Source organism: Zonotrichia leucophrys, chromosome 3 (genome assembly GCF_028769735.1).
Source record: "Zonotrichia leucophrys gambelii isolate GWCS_2022_RI chromosome 3, RI_Zleu_2.0, whole genome shotgun sequence".
Classification (NCBI taxonomy): Eukaryota; Metazoa; Chordata; class Aves; order Passeriformes; family Passerellidae; genus Zonotrichia; species Zonotrichia leucophrys.
This window is the reverse complement of record NC_088172.1, coordinates 114,150,021-114,162,194: the sequence shown is the minus strand read 5'-3', so window position 1 is coordinate 114,162,194 and position 12,174 is coordinate 114,150,021. Positions and strand designations below refer to the sequence as shown.

Here is a 12,174-nt window from a genome sequence, read left to right as displayed (position 1 = left end):
TTATGGATTATTAGTCATTAAATGGTTAGATGTTAATGAATTCATTATTAATAATTATTAATTAATAATAAATTTCCCGGATTTCCAGGAAAACTCTCAGGATCCTGGAGCAGGAATTCCAACAAAAACAAACCAAAAAAAAAACCTGGAATTTTTTCAATTTTTCCAAGAAATTTTTCTGACCAATTTTTCCAAGGAAAAAAAATTCCCAGGAGAATTTGGAATTTTTGGGAAAAAAATTCCTGGTCCAAACTTGGAATTTGTGGGAGAAAATTCTGCACCAAATTTGGAATTTTAGGGAAAAAATTCCCAGGCAAAAATTTCCTGCTCAAAGTTTGGAATTGGCAGGAAAAATTAGGAAAAAATTCCAAAATAAAGTTTGGAATTCTCAGGAAAAAATTTCTGCTCAAATCTTGGAATTCCTGGAAAAAAATTCCCGCTAAAATCTTGGAATTCCTGGAAGAAATTTCTGCTAAAATCTTGGAATTCCTGGAAAAAATTCTGCTGAAATCTTGGAATTCCTGGAAAAAATTCCCGCTAAAATCTTGGAATTCCTGGGAAAAATTTCTGCTGAAATCTTGGAATTCCCAGGAAAAAAAATTCCCATTCCAAGCTCGGAATTCCCGCTCAAAGTTTGGAATTTTTGGAAAAAATTTGGAATTTTTTTGGAAAAAATTCCCACTCAAAGTTTGGAATTCCTGCAAAAATTTCCTGCTTCGAGTTTGGAATTTTTTGGGGAAAATTTTTTTTGCTAAAATCTTGGAATTCCTGGGAAAAAATCCCACAAATTCCAGGAAAAAAATTCCCAAAAAATCCAGGATTTCAAAGTTTGGAATTTGCAGGGCAGGAATTCTCCGGGGGGAGATTTTCCAACCAATCCAGGAGGATCCGGTTCAGCTCCAGCGGCCTGGGGAGAGAAACGGAGAGAAAATTCCAGAAATTTTGGAGAAATTTGGGAAATTTTTGGGAAAATTTTGGGGGAATTTTGGGGGATTATTTGGAGATTTTTGGGGATTTTTGGGGGGGAAATTTTGGAATTTTTTGGGAAAATTTTGGAGGGATTTTTGGGAAATTTTGGGGAATTTTGGGGATTTTTTGGGGAAAATTTTGGAATTTTTTGGGAAAAATTTGGGGGAATTTTGGGGAAATATTTGAGGATTATTTGGGAATTTTGGGGGATTTTTTTGGGAAAATTTTGGGGGATTTTTGGGAAATTTTGGGGATTTTTTTGGGAAAATTTGGGGGGATTTTTCCCAAGGATCCCAGGGATTTTTTTGGCCTTTTTTGGGGAAATTTTGGATTTTTTTGGGAAATTTTGGGGATTTTTGGTGATTTTTTTGGAAACTTTTGGAGGATTTTTGGGGAGAGAAATAGAGAGAAAATTCCTGGAATTTTTTTGAAATTTGGGGGAAAATTTGGAATTTTTTGGGATTTTTTTGGGATTTTTAGGGATTTTTTGGGGGAATTTTTTGGGAAAATTTTGGAGGATTTTTGGAGAGAGAAATAGAGAGAAAATTCTGGGAAATTTGGGAATTTTTGGGAATATTTGGGCCACTGGGAAATTTTGGGATTGGGGAATTTGGAGATTATTGGGAATATTTGGAATTGGAGAATCTTGGGATTGGGGAATTCCAGGATTTGGGAATTCTGGGATTTGGGAATTTTGGGAATTTTGGGAATTTTGAGAATTTTGGGAATTCCGGGATTTGGGAATGTGGCAATTCCAGGATTTGGGATTTTGGGAATTCCAGGATTTGGGAATATTTGGGATGGGGAATTCCAGGATTTTGGCAATTCCAGGATTTGGGAATTCTGGTATTTGGGATTTTGGGAATTCTGGAATTTGGGAATTTTGGGAATTCCAGGATTTGGGATTTTGGCAATTCCAGGATTTGGGAATTCCAGGATTGGGGAATTTTGGGAATTCTGGGAATTCCAGGATTTGGAAATATTTGGGATGAGCAATTCCAGAATTTGGGAATGTTGGGAATTCCAGGATTTGGGAATGTTGGAAATTCTGGGAATTCCAGGATTTGGAAATATTTGGGATGAGCAATTCCAGGATTTGGGAATTTTGGGAATTCCAGGATTTGGGAATTCTGGGAATTCCAGGATTTGGAAATATTTGGGATGAGCAATTCCAGAATTTGGGAATTTTGGGAATTCCAGGATTTTGGAATTTTGGGGAATATTTGGGATTGGGAATTCCAGGATTTGGGAATGTTTGGAATCCTAGGATTTGGGATTTTGCCAATTCCAGGATTTGGAAATCCCAGGATTTGGGAATTTTGGGAATTCCGGGATTTGGGATTTTGGAAATTCCAGGATTTGGGGATTTTGGGAATTCCAGGATTTGGGGAATGTTGGGAATTCCGGGATTTGGGGAATATTTGAGATGGGGAATTCCAGGATTTAGGAATTCCGGGATTTGGGATGTTGGGAATTCCGGGATTTGGGAACTTTGGGAATTCCAGGCCCGTCCCCACCTCTCCATCTGTGTCCAGTGGCCGCAGTTCTCGATGTGGCCGCGCTGCAGCCGCGGGATCTGAGCCGGAAAAGGGCCCGGATGGAGCCGGAGCCTTCCGGAACCTTCCGGAACCTTCCCTGATTCCCCCCATTCCCAACCCAAAAAATTCCCACTTTTTCCCATATTTTTCCCAATTTTCCCCAGATTTTTCCCGATTTTTTTTCCAGAAATTCTCCTGGATTTTTTTCTCCCAGATTTTTTTCTGGAATTTTCCCAGATATTTTTTTTCCCAGATTCCCCCCCCCCAGGTTTTTCCCAGAATTTTCCTCGATTTTTCCACGAATTTTTATATGATTTTCCCAGATTTTTCCCAGATTTTTCCCAGATTTTTTTCCCAGACTTCTCCTGGGGTTTTCCCTATTTTTCCCTTTTTTTTTTTTCCCCAGATTTTTCCTAAATTCCTGGATTTCTCCTGTACTATTCCTTAATTCCCAGATTTTTTTTCCTCAGGTTTTCCCAGGTTTTTCCCATTTTTCCCCAGATTTTTTCCCTGTGTTTTTTTTTTTCCCCAGATTTTCCTGAATTCCTGGATTTTTCCCAGATTTTTCCCAGATTTTCTCCAAATTTCCACACTTTTTCCCCCCCAGATTTTCCCTGAATTCCCCCCAGTTTTTCTTGAGATTTTTCCCAGATTTTCCCTGGATTTTTCCCATATTTTTTCCCAGATTTTTCGCCATATTTTTCCCATGTTTTCCCTGTATTTTTCCAACTTTTCCCCCCATATTTTCCATGCATCTTTCCCGTATTTTTCCCAATTTTTCCCTTTTTCCCCCCCATATTTTTCCCAGTTTTTCCCTGTATTTCCCCCAATTATTTCCCATATTTTCCCTGTATTTTCACCAATTTCCCCCCCAATTTTTTTCCTTTGTTACTCCCCATATTTTCCCCATAATTTTTCCCGTATTTTGCCCTGTATTTTCCCCATTTTTCCCTGTATTTTCCCCATTTTTTCCCCATTTTCCCCATATTTTTCCCATACTTTTTCCTAGTTTTTCCCATATTTTCCCTATATTTTCCCCAATTTTCCCCAAATTTTCCCCCACATTTTCCCCCGTATTTTCCCCATATTTTCCCCAAATTTTCCCCATTTTCCCCCGTATTTTTCCCCAATTTCCCCTATTTTTCCCCATTTTTCCCCAGTTTTTTCCCTGTATTTTCCCCATTTTTCCCCGTATTTTCCCCATATTTTCCCCATATTTTCCCCATTTTTTCCCCATTTTTCCCTGTGTTTCCCGCATATTTTTCCCCAATTTTCCCCATTTTTTCCCTGTATTTTTCCCCAATTTTTCCCATTTTTCCCTGTATTTTCCCCATATTTTTCCCGTACTTTTTCCTAGTTTTTCCCATATTTTCCCCATTTTTTCCCGTAATTTCCCCATATTTTCCCCATATTTTTCCCAATTTTCCCCATTTTTTCCCCACTTTTCCCCCGTATTTTTCCAATTTTCCCCATTTTTTCCCTGTATTTTCCCCATAATTTTTCCCCATTTTCCCCAATTTCCCCCCATATTTTCCCCATATTTTTCCCAATTTTTCCCTGTATTTTCCCCCATATTTTTCCCAATTTTTCCCCAAATTTTCCCCCACATTTTCCCCATTTTTCCCCTCATTTTCCCCATTTTTTCCCCACTTTTTCCCCAATTTTCCCCATTTTCCCCTCACCCATCTCTCCATGCCCTTGCTCAGGCCGGGTTTCAGCACCGGATCCTTCCCGGCCGTCACCATCAGCGCCGGCAGCGGGATCTGCCGGGAACACAGCCGGAATTTGGGGGGTCCCAAAGGGGGATTTGGGGGGTCCCGAGGGGGAAAATGGGATTTGGGGGATCCCAGCCGGGATTTGGGGGATCCAGAGGGGATTTGGGGGATCCAGGGAGGATTTGGGGGATCTGGAGGGGATTTGGGGGATCCCGAGAGGGAAAATGGGATTTGGGGAATCCTGAGAGGATCTGGAGGGGATTTGGGGGATCCAGAGGGGGGATCCGGAGGGGATTTGGGGGATCCAGGGGAGATTTCGGGGATCCCAGATGGGATTTGGGGGATCCTGAGGGGATCTGGAGGGGATTTGGGGGATCCCAGTGGGGAAAAAATGGGATTTGGGGGATCCAGCCGGGATTTGGGGGGATCCTGAAGGGATCTGGGGGATCCAGGCAGGATTTCGAGGGGAAAATGGGATTTGGAAGACCCAGGGGAGATTTGGGGGATCCTGAGGGGATTTGGGGAATCCAGGGGAGATTTCGGGGATCCCAGATGGGATTGGGGGGATCCTGAGAGAATTTGGGGGATCCCGAGGGGATCTGGGAGATCCCAGATGGGATTTGGGGAACCCCGAGGGGATTTGGGGGATCCCAGATGGGATTTGGAGGCACTGCATTGAGCTCAGGGTTGGGGATCCCTTTGGGATCAGTCTGGGATCAGTTTGGGATTGGGGTCGGGATCAGGGTGGGGATGGGTTTGGGATCAGTTTGGGGCAGGGATGGGTTTGGGGTTGGGATCAGGATTGGAATCAGGATTGGGATGGGGTTGGGATCGGGCCCAGGGATCGGTTTGGGGATGGGGATCGGGGTCAGGATCAGGATGGGGATGGGGATCAGGGATTTGGGTTAGGATTGGGATCAGGATTGGGATGGGGTTGGGATCAGGGTCAGGGATTGGTTTGGGGGTTGGGATCAGGGTGGGGATCAGTTTGGGATCAGGGTCAGGGATCATTTTTGGGATTGGGATCAGGATGGGGATCGGTTTGGGATCAGGATCTGGGATGATTTTCGGATCAGGCTCAGGCTCAGGGATCAGTTTGGGATCGGTTTCCCCGCTCACCGTCCTGCCATGGGCGCGCAGGGCCCAGCTCAGGGATCAGTCTGGGATCAGTTTGGGATCAGTTTGGGATCGGGCTCAGGGATCAGGGATTGGTTTGGGATCGGGCTCAGGGATCAGGGATTGGTTTGGGATCGGGATCAGGGATCATTCTGGGGATCAGGATCCGGATTGGGGTTAGGATTGGGATCAGGATGGGGATGGGTTTGGGATTGGGATCAGGCTCAGGGATCATTTCGGGGATCGGGATCGGGATCGGTATCATTTCTCACCGTCCGGCCACAGGCGTGCAGGGCCCAGCTCAGGGATCAGGCTGGGATCAGTTTGGGGATGGGGATGGGTTTGGGATCGGGATCGGGCTCAGGGATGGGTTTGGGATCAGGATCGGGCTCAGGGATCATTGTGGCATCAGGCTCAGGGATCAGTTTGGGATCGGGATCAGGATCAGGGATTGGTTTGGAATCATTTGGGATCGGTTTCACCGCTCACCGTCCGGCCATGGGCGCTCAGGGCCCTGCTCTGGGATCAGGGTGGGATCAGTTTGGGAACGGGGATGGGTTTGGGATCAGGATCAGGCTCAGGGATGGGTTTGGGATCAGTTTGGGATCGGGCTCAGGGATCGGTTTGGGATCAGTTTGGGATGGGTTTCAGCGCTCACCGTCCTGCCATGGGCGCGCAGGGCCCAGCTCTGGTTCTCCCTCACGTTCCGGTACCAGTTCAGGGGCCCCCTGGGAAACCCCAACAGTGACCCCGGGATGATCCCAAAGGGGGGATCCCAAAGGGGGGATCCCAATGGGGGGATGGGGGCGGGGGCTGGGATCGGAGCGGATCCCATATCCCGGACCCCAAAACCCGGATCCCGGATCCCGGATCCCGGCTGGCACCTGAATCCGGATTTGCGGAACTGCCGGATGTAGTATTGGAGCACGGCCGGGGGCAGCAGGCGGCTCTCGGGGGGATCCTCGGGGAGCCCCACCAGGAGACCCCCTGGGAACAAACAGGGATCCCCCAAATCCCATCAGGATCCCCCAAATCCCACCAGGATCCCCCAAATCCCCTCAGCACCACCCTCGGCATTCCCAGAATTCCTTCAGGATCCCCCAAATCCCCCAGGATCCCCCAAATCCCATCTGGATCCCCCAAATCCCCCCAGGGTCCCACAGATCCCCTCAGGATCCCCCAAATCCCCTCAGCACCACCCTCGGCATTCCCACAATTCCCTCAGGATCCCCCAAATCCCCTCGGGATGCCCCAAAATCCCCTCAGGGTCCCCCAAATCCCCCCAGGATCCCCCAAATCCCCTCAGGATCCCCCAAATCCCCTCTGGATGCCCCAAATCCCCTCAGGATGCCCCAAAATCCCCCCAGGATCCCCCAAATCCTCTCGGGATCCCCCAAATCCTCTCGGGATCCCCCAAATCCCCTCAGGATCCCCCAAATCCCCTCTGGATCCCCCAAATCCCCTCAGCACCACCCTCGGCATTCCCAGAATTCCTTCAGGATCCTCCAAATCCCACCTGGATCCCCAAATCCCCTCAGGATCCCCCAAATCCCCTCAGGATCCCCAAATCCCCTCTGGATCCCCCAAATCCCCTCAGGATTCCCCAAATCCCCTCAGGATACCTCAAATCCCTTCAGGATCCCCCAAATCCCCTCAGGATTCCCAAAATTCCCTCAGGGTCCCCCAAATCCCATCAGGATCCCCCAAATCCCCCCAGGGTCCCCCAAATCCCCCCGGGATCCCCCAAATCCCCTCAGGATCCCCCAAATCCCTTCAGGATCCCCCAAATCCCCTCAGGGCCCCCCAAATCCCCTCAGAATCCCCCAAAACCCCTCAGGATCCCCAAATCCCACAGGATCCCCCAAACCCCTCTGGATGCCCCAAATCCCCTCAGGATCCCCCAAATCCCCTCAGCACCACCCTCGGCATTCCCAGAATTCCTTCAGGATCCTCCAAATCCCCTCAGGATCCCCCAAATCCCCTCAGGATCCCCCAAATCCCCTCAGGATCCCCCAAATCCCCTCAGGGTCCCCCAAATCCCTTCAGGATCCCCCAAATCCCCTCAGGGCCCCCCAAATCCCTTCAGGATCCTCCAAATCCCTTCAGGATCCCCCAAATCCCCTCAGGGCCCCCCAAATCCCCTCAGGATCCCCCCAAATCCCCTCAGGATCCCCCCAAATCCCCCCAGGATCCCCCAAATCCTCTCGGGATCCCCCAAATCCTCTCGGGATCCCCCAAATCCCCTCAGGATCCCCCAAATCCCCTCTGGATCCCCCAAATCCCCTCAGCACCACCCTCGGCATTCCCAGAATTCCTTCAGGATCCTCCAAATCCCACCTGGATCCCCCAAATCCCCTCAGGATCCCCCAAATCCCTCGGGATCCCCCAAATCCCCTCAGGGTCCCCCAAATCCCTTCAGGATCCCCCAAATCCCCTCAGGGCCCCCCAAATCCCTTCAGGATCCTCCAAATCCCTTCAGGATCCTCCAAATCCCCTCAGGATCCCCCAAATCCCATCTGGATCCCCCAAATCCCCTCAGGGTCCCCCAAATCCTCTCGGGATCCCCCAAATCCCCTCAGGGTTCCCCAAATCCCCTCAGGATCCCCCAAATCCCTTCAGGATCCCCAAATCCCCCCAGGGTCCCCCAAATCCCCTCGGGATCCCCCAAATCCCCTCAGGGTCCCCCAAATCCCTTCAGGATCCCCCAAATCCCCTCAGGGCCCCCCAAATCCCCTCAGGGTCCCCCAAATCCTTCAGGATCCCCCAAATCTTATCAGGATCCCCCAAATCCCATCTGGATCCCCCAAATCCCACAGGATCCCCCATATCCCCAGAATCCCCCATTCCAGGGGATCCCCCCAATCCCAGAATCCCCCAAATCCCAGGGAATCCATCCCCCATTCCCAAAGGATCCCCCAAATCCCCAGAGGATCCCCCCAAATCCCACAGGATCCCCCCCAAAATCCCAGGGAATTGGGAATGCCCCAAATTGGGGAATTGGGATTGGGGGTTGGGATCCCCAAATTCCCAGTGGATCCCCCAAATCCTACAGAATCCCCCATTGCCACAGGATCCCCCATTCCCATGGGATCCCCCCAAATCCCAGTGGATCCCCAAATCCCGGGGGATCCCCCATTCCCACAGAATCCCCCCCAAATCCCACAGGATCTCCCATCCCCAGGATCCCCCATGCCCAGGGGAACCCCAAAATCCCAGGGGATTGGGAATGCCCCAAATTGGGGAATTGGGATTGGGGGTTGAGGTTCCCCAAATTCCCAGAGGATCCCCCAAATCCCGGGGGATCCCCCAAATCCCAGGGGATCCTCGATTCCCACAGAATCCCCCCCAAATCTCACAGGATCCCCCAAATCCCACAACATTCCCCAAATTCCACGGGATCCACCATCCCCTGGATCCCCCATTCCCATGGGATCCCTCATTTCCAGGATCCCCCCATTGATCCCCCAAAATCCCAGGGGATTGGGAATGCCCCAAATTGGGGAATTGGGATTGGGGGTTGGGATCCCCCAAATTCCCAGTGGATCCCCCAAATCCCACAGAATCCCCCATTCCCAGAGGATCCCCCAAATCCCAGGGGATCCCACAAATCCCACAACATTCCCCAAATTCCATGGGATCCACCATCCCCTGGATCCCCCATTCCCATGGGATCCCTCACTTCCAGGATCCCCCATTGATCCCCCAAATTCCCAGGGGATCCCCCCAAATCCCAGGGGATTGGGAATGCCCCAAACTGGGGAATTGGGATTGGGGGTTGGGATCCCCAAATTCCCAGTGGATCCCCCAAATCCCACAGAATCCCCCAAATCCCAGGGGATCCCCCATTTCCACAGAATCCCCCAAATTCCACAGAATCTCCCATTCCCACAGGATCCCCGAATTCCCAGAGGATGCCCCAAATCCCAGAGGATCCCCCAAAATCCCAGTGGATCCCCGATTCCCACAGAATCCCCCCCAAATCCCACAGGATCTCCCATCCCCAGGATCCCCCATGCCCAGGGGAACCCCAAATTCCCAGGGGATTGGGAATGCCCCAAATTGGGGAATTGGGATTGGGGGTCGGGATCCCCCAAATTCCCGGTGGATCCCCCAAATTCCCACAGAATCCCCCATTGCCACAGAATCCCCCAGATCCCGGAGGATCCCCAAATCCCAGGGGATCCCCGATTCCCAGAGAATCCCCCCCAAATCCCACAGGATCCCCCATTCCCAAAGAATCCCCCAAATCCCACAGAATCCTCCATTCCCAGGGGATCCCCCATTCTCAGGAGAATCCCCCATATCCCCAGGATCCCCCAAATTCCCAGGGATCCCCCAAATTCCCGGTGGATCCCCATGGGATCCCGGTGGATCCCGGTGCCCACCTCTCTCCCGTGCCCGGCGCACGTCGACGCTCTCGGGCAGCCGATCCTGCGGGGGCAGGAAAGCAAATCCAGCCCGGGAATTCCCACAGACCACGGGAATTTGGGAATGTTGGTGACGGAGACCAGAGATCCCAGAGATCCCAGAGATCCCAGGGATCCCAGAAATCCCAGAAATCAAAAAAATCCCAAAAATTCCAGGGATCCCAGAAATCCCAGAAATCCCAGAAATCCCAAAAATCCCAGAAAACCCAGAAATTCAAAAAATTCCAAAAATCCCAGAAATCCCAGAAATCCCAGAATTCCCAGAAAACCCAGAAAACCCAGAAATAAAAAAAATTCCAAAAATCCCAGAGATCCCAGGGGATTTGGGGTGGTCCCAGAGGGAGGGATCCCATTGGGGGCTCCGAAAGCCCTCTGGGATTTCCCGTTCCTTTGGGATCCAGCCCATCCTGATCCCAATCCTGATCCCGATCCCGATCCCAATCCCAATCCCAATTCCAACCTCAATCCCAATCCCAATCCTGATATTGATTTGATCCCAATCCCAATCCCATTCCCATCCCAATCCTCATCCCAATTCCACCCCATTCCCATTCCCAATTGAATCCCAATCCCCAATCCCCAATCCCATTCCAAATCCCGACCTCGATCCCAATCCTGATTTTTTGATCCCAATTGCAAACCCCATCCCAATCCTGATCCTGATCCCAATCCCAAATCCCAAATCAATCCCAAACCCCAAATCCCGATCGCAAATCCCAAATCACAGATCCTGAATCCCAGTTCCCAAATCCTGACCCCAATCCCAAATCCCACATCCCACATCCCAAATCCCAGATCCCGAATCCCAGTTCCCAAATCCTAAATCCCAATCCCAAATCCCAATCCCAATCCCAGATCCCAATCCCAAACGCCAATCTCAAATCCCAAACCCCAAATCCCCAATCCCAAATCCCAATCCCAAATCCCAATCCCAAACCCCAAACCCCAAACCCAAACCCCAAATCCCAAATCCCAAATCCCAAATCCCAAATCCCAATCCCAGATCCCAAACCCCATCCCAATCCCAAATCCCCAAACCCCAATCAGAAATCCAAAATCCCAAACCCAAACCCCAAATCCCAAATCCCAGATCCCGATCATGATCCCAATCCCATTGTGGATCCCAATCCCATCTCTATCCCCATCCCCATTCCCATTCCCATCCCCAATCCCAATCCCAATCCTGATCCCAATCCCGACCCCAATCCCCATCCTAATCCTGCTCCCATCCCCCTATTGATCCCGATCCCGATCCCAATCCCAGCTCCATTCCCAATCCCAATCCTGATCCCATTCCACCACCCCAAGCTGAGCCCAGCTCTGATCCCAATCCTGATTTTGATCCCAAATCCCGACCCCGATCCCGACCCGATCCCGACCCCAATCCCGATCCCATTGCTGATCCCAATCCCGATGCTCATCTCAATCCCATCCAAATCCCAAACCCCAATCAGAAATCCCAAATCCCAAATCCCAATCCCAATCCTAATCCCAAATCCCAAATCAACCCCAAACTCCAAATCCCGATCCCGAATCCCAAATCACAGATCCCGAGTCCCCAAACCCAAATCCTGACCCCAATCCCAAATCCCATATCCCACATCCCAAATCCCAAATCCAAATCCCAATTCCAAACCCTATTCCCAATCTCAAATCCCAAATCCCAAAACCCAATCCCAAATCCAAGCCCCAAACCCCAAACCCCAAATCCCAAATCTGAAACCCCAAATCCCAAACCCCAAATCCCAAATCCAAAAACTCCCAATCCCAAACCCCAAATCCCAAATCCCAAACCCCAAATCCCAAATCCCGATCCCAAATCCCAAATCCCAAATCCCAAATCCCAAATCCCACTCCCAAATCCCAAATCCCAATCCCAAATCCCAAATCCCAATCCCAAATCCCCAATCTCAAATCCCAAACCCCAAATCCCAAATCCCCAATCCCAATCCCAAATCCCAAACCCCAATTCCCAAATCCCAAATCCCAAATCCCAAATCCCCAATCCCCAATCCCAAATCCCAAATCCTGATCCAAAACCCCAAACCCCAAACCCCAAATCCCAAATCCCAATTCCCAAACCCCAAATCCCAAATCCTGACCCCAAATCCCAATCCCAAACCCCAATCCCACATTCCCAAATCCCAAACCCCAAATTCCCGATCCCAGATCCCGGTCCCACCTCGGGCTCGGCCGATCGGATCAGGAGTTTCAGGGTCCTCCCGATGTCCTTCTCCAGCTCCGCCTCCGCCACGCCCTGAAACCGCGGGAAAATCCCAAAAACACCGGGATCGACACCAAAACCCCGGGAAAACCCCAAAACAGCGGGAAAACCCCAAAAACACAGGGGAAAAACCCCAAAAACCCCGGGATCGACCCCAAAACAGCGGGAAAACCCCAAAAACAGTG

The 12,174-nt window shown here is 50.3% G+C and overlaps 1 protein-coding gene across 1 annotated transcript in view; it reads right to left on the bottom strand.

The window, feature by feature from the left end:
- Nucleotides 1-807: 807 nt before the first annotated feature.
- Nucleotides 808-12,174, bottom strand: part of EPHX2 (epoxide hydrolase 2) — a 42,469-nt gene continuing 31,102 nt past the window's right edge. Inside the window, exons 12-18 of the mRNA XM_064707161.1 lie at nucleotides 11,948-12,022; nucleotides 9,724-9,769; nucleotides 6,223-6,325; nucleotides 5,997-6,066; nucleotides 4,190-4,270; nucleotides 2,487-2,545; nucleotides 808-907 (exon numbers count right to left, since the gene is read on the bottom strand). Coding sequence (XP_064563231.1) covers nucleotides 823-907; nucleotides 2,487-2,545; nucleotides 4,190-4,270; nucleotides 5,997-6,066; nucleotides 6,223-6,325; nucleotides 9,724-9,769; nucleotides 11,948-12,022 — 519 coding nt within the window. The 3' untranslated portion in view covers nucleotides 808-822. The remainder of the gene's footprint in view (nucleotides 908-2,486; nucleotides 2,546-4,189; nucleotides 4,271-5,996; nucleotides 6,067-6,222; nucleotides 6,326-9,723; nucleotides 9,770-11,947; nucleotides 12,023-12,174) is intronic.